The sequence below is a fragment of the Myxocyprinus asiaticus genome, chromosome 33, assembly GCF_019703515.2.
Source record: "Myxocyprinus asiaticus isolate MX2 ecotype Aquarium Trade chromosome 33, UBuf_Myxa_2, whole genome shotgun sequence".
Taxonomy (NCBI): Eukaryota; Metazoa; Chordata; class Actinopteri; order Cypriniformes; family Catostomidae; genus Myxocyprinus; species Myxocyprinus asiaticus.
In genome coordinates this window covers 30,187,290-30,203,483 of record NC_059376.1, presented here as the reverse complement: position 1 = coordinate 30,203,483, position 16,194 = coordinate 30,187,290, and the positions used below count along the sequence as shown (strand labels likewise).

Here is a 16,194-nt window from a genome sequence, read left to right as displayed (position 1 = left end):
GTGTGTGTGTGTGTGTGTGTGTGTTTATATATATATCTAATAGGAATAAATTATTGTTATTATTCCTATTAAATCTTGAAATCTTTATAACAGTTCTGGCTAAGTTTTATTGTAGTGATAATAACTGTAAGTACTATGGTATTAAACTGAGCAGAAGTACAGACATTTGATGTCAACCAACTCACTTGTTTCTTTCTTTCTTTCTGTAAGTAAGTGTATAACTGTCCAGATCTCTGTAGATGGGGTAGGAAAGAGATAATGAACCATCAAGGACCATCTCTATTGAGTGCTGCACCCAAAAGCTGTCCCAGTATAATTTTTGCCTATTAGTAGTTTTGCATTTTATAGATGGTGTCAAACGGTGTCATTTTAAGACTAAACCATATCAAACCTTTAAATAAATGATCTCATACAAAATTCATGTCCAAACAATCATACTTTATATAAAAATAAACTTATATGATCATTAAATTCATATGACAGCAGTCTTGTTCTCCAATGATGTCATGTAGTAATACACCATCCAAATAAACAATTTCATACACTGAGGTGGATCTTAGAGTAACATATACATAAAAAAATCAAATAAAACATTAAGCATTGGATTTAAAACTTCCACACCAAAAAAATTAAATAATCCCAGTTAACATTTGTAAACAAAATTTTGCACAATTTTTTTAGAGAATCATTTCGTGTTGTGAAGTGACATCTCATGTTGAACATGACTTTCCTCCCACTGAACAGACTATTAATCCATCAGACTTACATTAGGACCTCTACACTGAGGTTTCTCCTTTATAATTATCATTCAAGTAATATCAAGTTTCACTCATAAATAAAGAAGTTGTTTATCACACTTTGTCTTAAAAGGTCAAAGCCCCTGATTCATACAGAAGAAATAATGTAAAATATATAATGCTATACATACATTAAATCCTGTCAGTGCAATTATTCATTTTCATATAAAAACCACCTGTTGTTTTTAAAGATGAGGATTCAAACAGTATACATTACAAACAATCCCTTGCAGCTCTTAAGAGCATGTAAACACACAAACACACACAGGTTTCAGGTTCTATGAGGAATGAACACCGTCAGTAGTGGCAACAATATCACCATCAGAAGCAACATGTCTCATCCAATAAAGTACTTCAGTTTTCTTCAACATTCACACGGGATACAGTGTCTCAGGGTACTGATTTAAGATCAGCTCCTTTCTGTCCATATCAATTTATTGTTCAGGGTGAAAGAGTACAAGATGGTCTTAGATCAGCATTACACCAAGCAGCTTCATAAATTAGACAATGCTTTAGTCCATTTTGTCCCATCTGTTAACATATTTTCCGGGTCTCTGTGGTGCCTTTGAGGACAATGTAAGGTAGCCCGATGGCCCAGTTGTCTCGTGGCCAATACTGTAGGTTGAGGAGGGAGTAAGGGATCTCCAGACTGGCATCCAGGTAAGCAATTAAAGTGCTACCATAGACCGTGGCCACCACAATCACAATGTGTCTGAAGGGGTGCAAAAGTCACATCCAATTTCATAATGCAAACAAGTATGGTATCCATTTCAATAAATCACTGAAGATGCCAGAAATGGGAATTTATCTATTAGTTGAGACACACATATAGGAGAATATTATGGTTCAACGAGCTTCACTCACCAGATACCATGCAGATAACAGAAATTCAGATTCTGCCAAAAGCTGAAGCCAAAGCGATCACTGATCCAGCAAGAGATAGCCAGCACCCACAGGCTAATAGACATAAGGGCCAGTCGCAGTACTCTTTGATCTATGCAGCTGTTGGAGAAATAAATCAAAGTGGATTAGAGTAAAAAACAACAAACTAGAAAACAAAGGAAAAAACTGCAACCGCAGCAGCTTCAATAGATATAGATCAAATCCGCTATAATTACTATTTATAGTCTTAATCTGGATAAATAGCGACTAAAAACAGCATCTGAACAAGCTTGTGATGCAGTTGGAAGAAGATAATCAAAGTTTATTCAATCAATGCTCATCCTTTACTTCCTCAGCTCCACAAACAGAGAGTAGAGGATATGGATAGCGAAGCAGTTGAGAGTGTAAGCGTTGGCTGAGGTTTGAAAAAAGAGGACAGAGTGGTTACAACGGTGATGACCAGGACCATACAGGAGAAGGATCTCCTGAGAAAGAACAAGACAGACAGAGAATCATTTGAATCTTCAGCACCATGGCAATTCCTTCACAGTATTATTTTTATAATATAAATAAAACACACAAGATTGTCCACAAATAAAATTGATCAAATATAGGTCAAATTTTTATAACTTTTAAAAAGTTGTGCAAGTAAATTTTTAAAGGAATGTTCCGGGTACAAGTTAAGCCAAATCAACAGCATTTGAGGCTTAATATTGATTACCACAAAAACTAATTTCAACCCCCCAGCAGCATAAAAGTACAGCTCCGATCTACTTGAATGGGGAAAGGGCGAAATCTCTAAAATGGTTGGTCAAGATTGTGATCAAAGAACATGTTTAAAATCAGCAATAAAATCTGACAACAACTTATCATACATAAATTGTGCTTCTTTAGCACAGATCACGCTAAAAAAATGATATTTTTCAGACTGGACCAGCTAATATGCATGCGTGTTCTCGAGTTGACTCTTTTACATGTAAGGCGGAACTTCCTTATCTGCATCCACCATATTGGGTGTTCCAATTTTTCCATTCATTTTAAAGCATTAGTTCACCCAGAAATTAATGATTTATTTATAATTAATTATTAAATTAATTATTCATTTTCTCACCCTCATGCCATCCCAGATGTGTATAACTTTCTTTCTTCAGTAGAACACAAACAAAGATTTTTAGAAATATATCTCTGTATAGTGAATGGTGATCAGACATTTGTAGCTCCAAAAAGCACATAAAGGAAATATAAAAGTAATCCATATGACTCCATGTCTTCAGAAGCCATACAATAGGTTTGGGTGAGAAACAGATAAATATTTAAGTCCTTTCTTTTAAGTCCTTTCTTTACTATAGATCTCCACATTCTTTTGTGCATATCACCACCTACTGGGCAGGGAGGAGAATTTATAGTAAAAAGGACTTCAAATATTGACCTGTTTCTCAACTACACCTATCATATCACTTCAGAAGATGTGGATTTAAGCACTGGAGTATGGATTACTTTTATGCTGCCTTTATGTCCTTTTTGGACCTTCAAAGTCTTGGTCACCATTTACTTACATTATATGGATCTAAAGAGCTGAGATATTTTTCTAGAAATCTTCATTAGTGTTCAGCAGAAGAAAGAAAGTCATACAAATCTGGGATGGCATGAGGGTGAGTAAATGATGAATTTCCATTTTGGGGTGAGCTATCCCTTTAATACAAGTGCTCTGTCTCAGGCTAAATTGTCTCTGGTTATATCCAATACTGGGATTACAGGGTTTTGTAGTCATGACAACAAAGTTTTAGTGTTGGATTTAACTTTACACAGATATGATTAGCAATTAATTTTATAACACTTAAATTACGTTAACATGTATAATGTCTCCATTCTGTGGTTATATTTTTTAAACAGTTTGTATTTTAGTGTTTATGGATTGGCCCCATTCACTTCCACTGTAAGTGCCATACTTTAACTGCAATTTTTGCTTCTTCTTTTTTAAATAAATGAGGCAGGGACTAGTCAAAATAATTTTTTGAGAAAATCAATGTTATGCCACAAATTCTGTCAAATGAGCTTAACTTGTTTTGAACCCAGAATATTCCTTTAAGACACCATTACAGAGATTTTTAGCAAACCATCTCATTTAGCTTTCAACTATTTCTCTCACTTATTTAAATATTAATATAAGGCTGCTTGGACCCCCACTGAGAAAGTTGTGGAAACTATTTCTCCCACAGAGAGGGGATCAGAATATGATTCTGCGGGGTAAAACTGGGTTACTGTTACACACACTAAGGGTGTAAATGGATCCTTTAATTGCTCCTTTCTATTTTTACAGTACTGAAGACAGAGGATAAAGACAAGTCAATTCATGTCACTCCATAAAAACAGGCCATATTGCGATACATGGTACAAGAAGATAAAAAAACTAAGTATGATAAATAGAACTCAGAGTTACCTATCTTTAACAAAAGAGGGGAAGTGTTTATGTGGAAACCACAGGGAGTAGCCAATAGCCAAAACCCACAGGATTGAGAGCTCATCTAGCATCTGGCCCATGAATGTGGGTGGATTTTGATTTTAGACAGCTAGGGTTCAGAGATAGCTGAGTAGATCTTTTTCACCCATTTCCATATGTGAACACGGAATGCATTTACATGCATTATCACACAGCTATTATGGTTAATAAGCCTTCAGTGTGTAAGGTCATTGAAATGCCTAAGATTATGTTATTTTATTGCGACAGGTCATAAGTGGTTTAAGCAAAACACAATTTTGCCCATTAAACCAAATTTGCTTTACATGTTAACACCTTTATTAGTGTTCTGTAAGCTTATTCAATGTGTGAATGACTGATTGTGTAATTCTGACGTGAAGACTGGAGAAAAAAACAAAACAATCTCTCATAACAATGGCACTGCTCAGTTATGGATGTATTGATTTGCAAGTTAACCTTTAAAACAGATATAAAAAAGCATATGAACATATGCTATCAGAAGTCCAGAACAATCATGTATGATCATGCTCCATCATACAAATTGTTTTTACAAAAAGTTTCTATTTCATTAATTTGAATTCAATTTGTTTTAATTAAATTAATGTGAATTTCATCAGCAATGCTGACACCTGCTGGTTTATCAATGCCACAGCACCTTATAGACATATTCAACTTTCATGCTAGCACACTAACACTTACCAACAAAGATCATCATGGACCAGACCAGATGTACGGCCAGGTTCCTCTCCTTGGCATATGGGTGCAGCAGGTACAGCATTATTGGGGAGATGACAAAAAAGATGAAAATACTCATCTGAAGGGAGAGAAAATTCTGTATGTAAGTGGATTATCATGAGGCACTCAAACTGAAATCCCTTTACATTGCCAGGGTGTCTCTTAAAGGGATAGTTCACCCAAAAATGAAAATTCTGCTTTCATTCACTCACTCTCATGTTGCTCAAATACTCTCTTTCATTCGTGGAACACAAACATGGAGAAGTTAGGGAGAATTTTAGGGACTGACATCCTCAGTCCCCATTCACTTTCATTTCTCCTCTTGTGTTCCACTGAAGAAAGTGATACCGGTCTGGAACTAAATGTGAGTAAATGATGGGGGGACAAATATCCCTTTCAATCTGGTTTAATAGCCATGTTGCGAATTTGAGCAATGTCTTGACATTCGGTTCAGAAGTCACATTGACTTCCACATAGCAGTTTTATTAGATTGTTATTGAAATATGGCCATAATTACACCTAAATGGGTTGAACTGAATAGCACTGGATGGTTGTATGTGTGGGATAAGCATAATATTGAGCCTGCCCAGAAAGTGCCCCAAAACTCTTTTGTTTCCATCTCCAAAAGCATATCTACTTCTACAGAAGCTCAGAGTGTATTCTAACATGAGCTGAAACTGACCGGACACTCTTTTTCTATGCAAGTATCCCATATTACAAGATTACTTCCTGTGATCCTGCAACTCATATTGTAAACAGCAGGTGACATTTTCTATAGTTTTGAGACACACAGTAGCGGATCCTGGCATAGGCGATATGGGCAGCGGCAACATTCTCTGGGGCGGCATGACACCTGATCGTACCTAATCGGCCGCTCGATCGCGATGGGGAAAAGGTGCCCCGAACTGTGCCGCCCCTCCCCTGGCTCGCGATAGGAGAAAGGTGCCCCAGATCGTGCCAAGCTGTAGTTGCACCTGTGCCTTAGAATTATCACAAAATCAACGAGTCAAGATCATATAACCGCATTTTGTACTAGACCTGTCCTATAGAACCTTACATTACACCGCACACCACTAGGGTCATTAAACCGGGAAAAGCGAATCCAGGATAATGAATTAATTGGAAGGAGAGCGCAACAGAGGAAACGAATATCTCAGCATTGCGGAACAGTACAATAAAAGGTATAAACGCTGATTATCACGGGTTCCTATATAATCTCTCCCAAATCGATAAAGCAAAACGACCCTAGTCTTAGATAAAAAAGTAATAAACTATCACTTACCTCTCGAAAATGCGTCCAAGGCAGCCGCGCGCACCATGTATCAGGTAGGTTTAAGAAGGGGCGTCCCCGATCCTGTTACTCGGGTCGCATCGCACCGAGCGAACAGTCGCATCCCTCATTGTGCCATTGTGTTGAAAACCTGTCAGCGCGCTCTGCGGACAGACTTTAAACGCACCGGTTTACATGACAACGGCTGGCACGCGCCCGCCTCCGGCGCAAGCTGCCGCGCAAGTTCTACGAGCTGAGGTGAAGTGTAAAAACACCTCACCTGCCGACATCTTTAAATTTTCCGTAATTAATGCCTTCAAGAAAATAATATTTATTAAGAGGAAAAGGTGGCCGCAGAGCACCAGATAGCACACCAACATCTCTGAGATGTCTTTTTGAGATCTTTTCATGGACTGCATCGCATTTTACTGAATATCTGCTAAACATCTTAAAAAGATCTAATTTACAAATATTGCACATCATAATTGTCTTGAGGACGTCTGCTAAATGTCTTATTTACATTCATCCGAGAGGAAACGTCTTATAGACGTATTGCAGATGAGCAAACAACCTAAAAAACACTTCTTCCAGATGTAAATACACACATCAAATAGAAGGGTGATGTACGTCTGCACATCTGGAAGACGTTTTTTTTTTTTTTAACGTTGTTTGCTCACCTGCAATACGTCTGTCAATAAGTATGTCTCGGATGTCAATAAAACAAATGTCTCTGAGACGTTTATGGTTTACAGTGTTTGTAAATCTGATCTTTCAAGATGTTTTGCAGATGTTAATTAGACAGTGATGCTTTTCAGTTTAAAAGATCTAAAACAGACATCTCAGAGATGTATGTGTATCAGCCATGGAAAAACTGAGTTTTTGGTAAGGGTCATGCCCCTCTCAGTCTGGTGGTTATGGCCTTGCTACTACCATAACCCTTCCAAATGTACATTACAAAAGAGGGAACATCCCATAAACACACACAATGGTTTCTTTACTATACCCTACCACTAAATCGAACCCTCACTGAAATATATTTGCATTAGGCTATTAAATTTTAAGCAAAACATGGTTTAGTCCATTTATAATTCTTTCAGATAGTCACAACTGAGAACAACTTCAAATGTTCTCACAAGTTGAAAAGTAATTTGATATTGTCTACCACTGTCATTTGTCATAAAAACATCTAAATAGTAGAATTATTCTGAAATCTTTTAAAATGGTCTGAAGGAGGTTCTATATTAATTTATTGTGATTTTACAGTAGTAACAATACGGTAACACTAGTACTGTAACTATAGAATGTGGGAACTGGTTGCATGGTAAATTTATGTAAGGGTAAATTGTGCATCATTTAAATGCCCTGTAAACCCACAAAGCGTATACTTCTTTACAGCAACAAAGTCCAGCCTTCACCCAGGAACATATAGGGAACATATAGGCTTCACATATTTGAATGACATAGAAGTAGGCATAGAGTACAACATGGAATGGATGCAGCTACCCTTCATAAACCGTGAAGATCACATGCAAATTTCCAGGGTGTAATTAAATTTGTTTTCACACACAGCAACATGTTGTATTTTTGAATAAATGCTTAGCATGGTAAATGAGGGACTGATTCTCATCCTTTCTATTCTTGTAATGTCTCTGCTCACCTGTTAGCCTGTCTGAACTCACCTGCTGAACCAGTCCTCCCACTGCGGGACTCCCACCTACCTGTGATTCGACAGTAAGAACGTGTTTCTCTGTCTTTCACCTGTCTGTCAAAGACACCTCTTTCTGCCGGGGGCTAATAACCTCTATTCTATTGCAAATCCAATCCAAATATCACATCAAATTCTTGTTCCACAGAAGTGAGGTAAAGGGGAAGGAAAAGACTACAAAACATATTTCCATGAAGTTATTTGGGCTAAGTTCCAAACTTTGTTTCAGGAACAACATTCAGTTTAATAGCCAAGAGGCAAACTGAAGTTCAAACTCACTGTCTCAGTAATCAGTTGCTTGAGGCAGTAACTACACATTTCCAGGTGTAGATGTATTATTGTTCTCTGAACAATCTCTCCAGATCATCTACATTTGTCTGATTAAACCTTAATCAGAGACCAGTCTAGGCTTGGCACATTGTAATTTACAAATTCCATGCTTATAAGAGTATATTTTGTGGATAAAATGATTTTTTTCTTTTTTTGTCACCTACAGTACTTAAATAACATAGTGTAAAGTTGAGATATTTTTAAACAAAGCTCTCTTTAATACTGTTAGTAACACAGACATCAATTTGTCATATTTCTGATTAAACACTTTATACGGAAGAGAAAGCAATATTACATAAAAGGATACAACATCACCCAACACATAAAAAATATTTTGATTAAATAAAGGAAATGTGAATTCAGGGTGTGCTGAGTGATTCCAGTCAGGCTTCTTAAGCAACCAACTGGCCCGGTTGCTAGGGTGGGTAGAGTCACGTTGGGTTAACCTCCTCGTAGTCACCATGATGTGGTTCTCACTCTCGTTGGGGTGCATGACGAGTTGTGCGTGGACGCCGCAGAGAATAGCATGAAGCCCCAACATGCGCTAGGTCTCTGCAGTAACGCGCTCAACAAGCTAAGTGATAAGATGCACGGATTGATGGTCTCAAACGTGGAGGCAACTGAGATTTGTCCTCTGCCACCTGGATTGAGACAAGTCACTATGCCACCACGAGGACTCAGAGCGGATTGGGAATTGGGCATTCCAAACTGAGGAGAAAAAGGGAGAAAATCCCACCCCCCCAAAAAAAGAAAAAATAAAATAAAATAAATAAATAAATAAAAAAGGAAATGTGATAATCTGCTATTCTGTTCATTTTCTAATTTTGCTATTTTTAAAAGCCTATTCTGAAAAATCTTTTAAACTGCACAACAGCGCTTTCTAGTGGTCATTTCTAGACAGTGCTCGAAAGTCTTTGTAAACACTTTTCGTTATACAATTCTGCAATACACTAAGATGTACTGACAACATCTTTGATGTTGGATTTAAGCCACTGATCTCTCACTGGCTTTGAATGGAGTATAATTCCCAGAGCCTAAGAGAATCCATGAAACAGAGGAGGTTAGCGGTCAAAAGTCAGAGTACCGGTTCATCAAAACTATCTAATTCATTGACTTGGAGAGGTCAGATCTTCTCAACGTAGTTCCCAGGAAAGAGACCCTCCTTCCCATTAATCCGTCCTCGCCACCAGCCAGATGGTTCTACAGGAAACCAAGAGAAACATCAGTGACTAAAAAGCAACAATGCAACAGCAGAGTTATTGCCTGGTAATCACATAACTAGAGAAGGGCTGGATAAGAATACAAATCACTTTAACAGTGAGTTCTGAATGACCGTTATCACCTTTCAGCCCTCTGAAGCTGTCACAGTAGAGGGTAATTATCTTTGAAGGGAGTAGGGCATGGGGATGATAATTTCTGAATGGAATGCAGGAGTTGTATGTGAGAAAAGTGACTGGAGTTAATTCATATTTTTAATACAGAGTTTTTTTTTTTTTTGAGGTTTCTTGGATGTACAGCATGAGTAAGTATTCTTTTTTATTTTTAGTGTATTGTGATTCAAAACCTTGATATATTGTGATCTTTTACCACTTGTTTCTAATTCATCTGCATTTGACACAACAGCTCTAGCCTCATCGTAAATAGAGACTGCAATACACTGTGTTTGTTTGTGGGCTGATTACCGGCCTACAGTAACGTGGTAAGTTAGATCATCGCTCGGTTCTCAAGTTAGTAGGAAAGCAGTCAGACTCAGTATTAAGATTGCTTCTCAGTTTCCCCTGCTGAACACCAGCTGTGGCATGAGAAGCAGCCTGCTAAAGCCTATTGGCTATTTTTTTTAAAATGGCACAAGCCGTTCACCAAACTTTGTTTCAGTAGGAAATACATCAACAGAACAGACCACAGAAATCTGTGCTCATCAAGGCACTTCAGAGGGAAGCCTTAGGGTTTGGTGTATGATTTTTTTTGATAGAAATGTTGTTTCAAGAACAACAAAGGATGCTGATCCATTGTCGTGTCCTACTTGGCTAATCCACAGCATTTTCTCTTATTAACAGGTCTCACCTTCATTGATTAGGTCTATGATGTCATTAACATCAAAGCTAATTTCATCCACATCTTGGCCCACGTATTGATAGAGCGCTCTGCAACGAGGGCCTTGCGGTCGGGGCTGAGGTCTGGGTCGACTCGAGGGGGCCGGTGGAGGGCGCTGGCTGATACTCCTTTTGCGCTGCATACTGGTAAGCAAAGAGTTGAACGGTATTAGACTTGTTATGCAAAAATCTGGATAGGAGATGTTTTTACAACAATCAGAATCGTCTCGGTTACCCCTGATGGAGGGAACGAGACGTTGTGTCGATGTAGTGACACTAGGGGTCGCCCTTGGGAGCCCCAAACACCTCTAATCTTTGAGAAAAGGCCAATGAGAATTGGCGAGTGGAATTTGCATGCCACTCCCCCAGACATACAGGTATAAAAGGAGCTGGCTCGCAACCACTCATTCAGGTTTTGTGTTGAGGAGCCGAGCCAAGGTCCCGGCCATTTCAGCGGATAGTACCGCATTGTGGCAAGAGGGACACAATGTCTCGTTCCCTCCATCAGGGAATGGAGGTTACAACAGTAACCGAGATGTTCCCCTTCTGTCACTCACTCAACGTTGTGTCGATGTAGTGACACTAGGGGTCCCTATAGAAAAATGCCACAACAGCTGGACCATGTTACGTGAACTGCCGATGCAGGCGCAAGCAAGCTGCTATGTGCGTAATAGCAGGTGCATCGGCCCGCACGTAACCTCCCCCAACGCCCCACAAGACATCATGTAGTTCCCTAAATCGTATTCCAAAGGGGTGGGCACAGCCTGGGTTTGGTATGCCAGAGCGATGGCATCCACGATCCAGTGGGCAAGCCTCTGTTTGGTGACAGCGTTCCCTTTCCGCTGTCCTCCGAAGCAGACAAAGAGTTGCTCAGAGCGTCTAATGCTCTGCGTGTGATCCAAGTAGATGCGCAAAGCATGCACCGGACACAGCAACGACAGGGCTGGGTCTGCCTCCTCCTGGGGCAGCATTTGCAGGCTCACCACCTGATCCCTGAAGGGGGTCGTGGGAACCTTGGGCACATAGCCCGGCCAGGGTCTTAGGACCATGTGAGAGTCTACCGGACCGAACTCCAGGCAAGTATCACTGACAGAGAACGCCTGCAGGTCCCCAACCCTCTTGATGGAGATGAGCGCAATCAGGAGGGCCATCTTCAAAGAGAGGGCTTTCAGCTCGACTGACTCTAGCAGCTCAAACAGGGCTCTCCGAAGGCCCAGGAGGACCACGGAGAGATCCCATGAAGGAAAGAGGCGTGGCCTAGGAGGATTCAGCCTCCGGGTGCCTCTCAGGAACCTGATGATCAGGTCGTGCTTCTCAAAGGACTTACTATCCACTGCGTTGTGGTGTGCCGCTATGGTGGCCATATACATCTTCAGGGTGGAGGGGGACAGCCGCCCCTCCAACCTCTCCTGCAAGAAGGAAAGCACTGACCCGACTGCGCATCTCTGGGGGTCTTCACCTCGGGAAGAACACCAACTCGCAAACAAATGCCACTTCAGGGCATAAAGCAGAGAGAGGAGGTCCTTCCTCAGGGGAATCTGCCAGGGAGGGGCTGTCGTGAGGAGTGTGAGATCCGAGAACCAAGTCTGAGTGGGCCAGTACGGCACCACGAGGGTGATCTGTTCCTATTCCTCCCTGACCTTGCACAGCGTCTGTGCAAGTAGGCTTACTGGGGGGAACGCGTATTTGCGCAGCCCCTGGGGCCAGCTGTGTGCCAGCGCATCTGTCCCGAGGGGGGCTCCCGTCAGGGAATACCATAGCGGGCAGTGGGAGGATTCCCGGGAAGCGAACAGGTCTACCTGTGCTTTGCTGAATCGACTCCAAATCAGCTGGACCACCTGGGAGTGGAGTCTCCACTCTCCGCTGAGCATCGCCTGCCACTACAGCACGTCCACTGTGGCGTTGAGGCTGCCCGGGATATGAATGGCCCACAGTGAACTTGTCGTGTGTTGTCTGACCGGACCAACATATGCTTGCCCCGGATCAATGGCAATAGCCTCCGCAGGGTGAGCAGTACAGCCAGAAACTCAAGGCAGTTGATGTGCCAACACAGCCATGGTCCTGTCCAGGAGACAGCGGCTGCGTGCCCATTGCACACGGCGCCCCAGCCCAACTTGGAGACCACGATGCATCTGGACACTCGCTGTAGGGGGACTCCTGCCCACAGAAATGCAAGGTCTGTCCAAGGGCTGAATAAGTGGTGGCAGAGTGGCATAATAGCCACATGATGTGTGCCATGGCGCCATACCCATCTCGGGACTCAAGTCTGAAGCCAGTGCTTAAGCAGTCTCATATGCATCAACCCAAGCGGCGTGACCGCCGCCGAGGATGCCATATGCCCCAGGAGCCTCTGAAAGTGTTTCAGTGGAACCGCTGTCTTCTGCCTGAATGACTTCAGGCAGTTCAGCACCGACTGCACGCGCTCGCTTGTAAGGCACGCTATCATCGAGATCGAGTCTAACTCCATGCCAAGAAAAGAGATGCTCTGAACCAGGGAGAGCTTGCTCTTTTCCCAGTTGACCTGAAGCCCTAGACGGCTGAGGTGCCTGAGCACCAGGTCCCTGTGTGCGCACAGCAACTCTCAAGAGTGTGCTAGAATCAGCCAGTCATCGAGGTAGTGAAGTATGCGGATGCCCATTTCTCTTAATGGGGCAAGAGCTGCCTCTGTGACCTTCGTGAAGACACAAGGGAACACGGACAGGCCGAAGGCGAGGACCTTGTACTGATACGCCCGGCCGTCGAAAGCAAACCGTAGGAAGTGACAAGGTAAAACCGAGACGTGAATAGTATGCATCCTTCAGGTCTACCGCCGTGAACCAATCATGATGCCGGACGCACGCCAAAATGTACTTCTGCATCAGCATCTTGAACAGGAGTCTTGCAGGTCCAAGATTGGCCACAACCCACCGCCTTTCTTTGGCACGATAAGTAAGGGCTGAAGAACCCTTTCCTCATCTTGGCTGGAGGGACAGGCTCTATCGCGCCCTTGCGCATAAGGGTCGCGATCTCTGCATGCAGGGTGGCGGCGTACTCGCCCTGCACCGAGGTGAAGCGGACGCCACTGAACCGCGGCGGGCACCAGGCGAACTGAATCGCGTAGCCAAGTCGGATGGTCCTGGCCAGCCACCGCGATGGGTTGGAAAGCGCTAACCATGCGTCCAAGCTCCGGGCGAGGGGCACGAAGGGGACAATCGCATCTAATGTACCTGTGGGTGGGGCCTCGCGGCGGGGGGGAACAGGGGACGCCACGTCGAGGAGCCGTGCTTCGTCTTGAACTCATGGCTGCGCTGAGTGGGACCTCAAAGCACTTACCTTGCTCCATGTACCTGGCGTCGGGGGGGTCGGCGACAGGGGAGGAGGGACTTTTTGACCGTCCTCATAACTCGTCACAACCGCCCGGCCGTGGGTGTGATTGTGGTGTGGTCGGGCGCGCGAAGACGGGGGGCCCACATTCGCGACGTCCAAGTCGCAGTTGCTCAGTGTCCAGTCGCCGTGATAACGGCGGTTGTAAACACCGACCGTGTGACCCAAGGAGTGAGGCTATTTTTTTTAGATTTACCTCCCAGCCCTCCACCGGGGACGGAGTGGTCTGGATACCAGCTCCATGGTAGCAGCGGACAACTCCCTCCCTGGGTCATCTGTCTCAGGGGTGCTTAGGAGCCTTCCGGGTCCTTGCACCCAGTCGTGAGGTGGGGGGCATCGGCTTCCTGTGAGGGGTTCTACGCTGGGGCTGAGAACTGGGCTCGGGCTGTGGCAGAGCCGCCTGGGCTTTCACCGCCGCAGGGGGAAGCCCTCGGTGAGCAGACGGGGTACAGGATCTTGAGCCACACCGGGGCAAGATGTGCTGTATCGCCTCAGTCTGCTTCTTTACCGCTAAGAACTGCTGGGCGAAGTCCTCGATGGTGTCGCCGAATAGGCCGATCTGGGAGATGGGAGCATGGAGAAAGTGAGCCTTGTCGGCGTCCCTCATCTCGACCAGATTCAGCCACAGGTGGCACTCCTGGACCACCAAGGTGGACATCGCCTGCCCGAGTGCTCACGCTGTGACCTTCGTTGCCCAGAGAGCGAGGTCGGTTGCTGAGCGCAGCTCCTGCATCACATCAGGATCAGGACTACCCACATGCAGCTCTTTCAGTGCCTTGGCCTGGTGTACTTGCAGGAGGGCCATGGCATGCAGGGCGGAGGCAGCCTGCCCCATGGCACTGTAGGCTTTAGTCGCCAGAGACGACGTAGTCCTACAGGCCCTGGAGGGGAGCGCCGGACGATCCCCCCAGGTGGCGGCGCTTTGCGGGCAGAGATGCACCGCAACCGCCTTATGCACCTGAGGGATCTCCGCATACCCGTGGGCTGCCCCACAATCGAGGGTAGTGAGAGCGGACGAACTGGGAAGTTGGGTTTGGGCAGAAAATGGTGCCCTCCACAGACTGGGCGGGCACACCCGAAGGTGGCAGCCCAGTCAAGTCCTCGGCATCCGACATTGCCAGCGAGCTCTCCGATGCAGCGATCGAGGACTCATCCTGCTCACAAGCCCCGAAGGAGATGTTAAGCTGGCCATGAGGCGAGCTGGTCTCACCTCGGAACTTGACGGGGGAAAATGAGCGTGCTGGGGAAGGAAGGTCCACGGGGATTTACCCAGCGAGGCCGGACCGGCTGGCACCAGCAGGGCCGGCCTCATACCCGTAGGTAGAAGGCCCAGCGTGGGGGGCGGCTAGAGTGGCTTTCCCTCCGAGGAAGGAAAGCCGTGACCGCAATGTTGCCATGGTCATGTTCTCGCAACGAGAACACGAACCATCCACAAACGCTGCCTCAGTGTGAGTGTGGCCCAGACACGTGAGGCAGCGCCCGTGGCTGTCGAAGGCGGAGAGATAACGACCGCATCCAGGAATTACACATAGACGGAACGGCATCTTTAAAAAGACGCATCTTTAAAAAGACGTTCACATCAATGTGCTGTTTTAATAGAGGAAAATATACTCTTTGCAGAGATATATACTCTCTTAGTAGCGCTGTTGAAGCGCCCAGGGGCGAAGTCTGCACTAAGCGTGCAGAAGGAGAGAAAGCCGCTGGAATGCACCGTATATCCAACAGCATACGCTTCTTTCGAGGTGAATGGACCGGCAGTGGAATTCAGCTCGCTGACACACAATCACTCGGCTCCGAAGAAAAAAATCTGAATGAGTGATTGCGAGCCAGCTCCTTTTATACCCATATGTCCGGGGGAGTGGCATGCAAATTCCACTCGCCAATTCTCATTGGCCTTTTCTCAAAGATTAGAGGTGTTTGGGGCTCCCAAGGGTGACCCCTAGTGTCACTATATCGACACAACTTTGAGTGAGTGACAGAAGGGGAACTCTCTTACCCTGACATGCCCTGATCAGGTACATTAAGGAAGTCAAGGTTCGTGGATTGATTCTGGGCGTGCCTGGAGCCTCGCTGATTCTTCTGGGATCCCAGTTTAGGAAGAGCATTGCTGGGTGGAAGGTTCTGATTCACAGGAAGGGAGTATGTAGCTTCTCTCTGCTGCTGATGAGCAATAGCCCGGGGAAACTGTACAGCACCATTCTGATGGGCCCCTGTGAGAAACAAAGAAAAAGATAATTTTACAGAGTCACAGGTGGCTCAGTGTTTATAATACTGGTTACACTGGGTGTACCTGTCTGTGCTATCTAGTGGGGCACCTGCCTTTGATCACAGTATTGCAGACTTGAATTTGGGCAAAGATGCTCATGAGTCTAATAAACCGAAACTGACTTAATCTCACAACCCCTTCACACCTTAATTCCATTTTGTAGGAAATGTAATTCTTATACTGTATACACACACACATATATATATATATATATATATATATATATATATATATATATATATATATATATATATATATAACACACACACACACA

The 16,194-nt window shown here is 44.2% G+C and overlaps 2 protein-coding genes across 4 annotated transcripts in view; both read right to left on the bottom strand.

Annotated features, from left to right (window-relative positions):
* Positions 1-417: 417 nt before the first annotated feature.
* On the bottom strand, positions 418-6,315 carry LOC127424238 (alkaline ceramidase 1-like). Its single transcript, XM_051669236.1, has 4 exons — positions 6,176-6,315; positions 4,858-4,972; positions 1,662-1,799; positions 418-1,509 (listed from the first exon to the last, which is right to left on the bottom strand). Coding segments are annotated over exons 1-4 (291 nt in total). The 5' UTR covers positions 6,213-6,315; the 3' UTR covers positions 418-1,508.
* A 2,078-nt stretch (positions 6,316-8,393) lies between these two features.
* The window catches only part of LOC127424228 (unconventional myosin-If-like), a 39,635-nt gene continuing 31,834 nt past the window's right edge, over positions 8,394-16,194 (bottom strand). For 2 of the 3 annotated variants that reach the window (XM_051669216.1, XM_051669220.1), the window contains 3 exons: positions 15,651-15,864; positions 10,263-10,435; positions 8,394-9,398 (listed from right to left, as the gene is read on the bottom strand). In XM_051669216.1, the coding sequence (XP_051525176.1) occupies positions 9,322-9,398; positions 10,263-10,435; positions 15,651-15,864 (464 nt within the window). In that variant the 3' untranslated portion in view covers positions 8,394-9,321. The remainder of the gene's footprint in view (positions 9,399-10,262; positions 10,436-15,650; positions 15,865-16,194) is intronic. The other variant, XM_051669219.1, reaches the window with a different exon arrangement.

Excerpts from the sequence above, each read along its gene's own strand:
- LOC127424238 (XM_051669236.1), bottom strand. The coding sequence starts at position 6,212 with ATGGTGCGCGCGGCTGCCTTGGACGCATTTTCGAGAG. Across the intron at positions 4,973-6,175 it reads CTTGGACGCATTTTCGAGAG|ATGAGTATTTTCATCTTTTT; the intron begins GTAAGTGATAGT and ends CTCTCCCTTCAG. Across the intron at positions 1,800-4,857 it reads GTCCATGATGATCTTTGTTG|CTGCATAGATCAAAGAGTAC; the intron begins GTAAGTGTTAGT and ends TTTCTCCAACAG.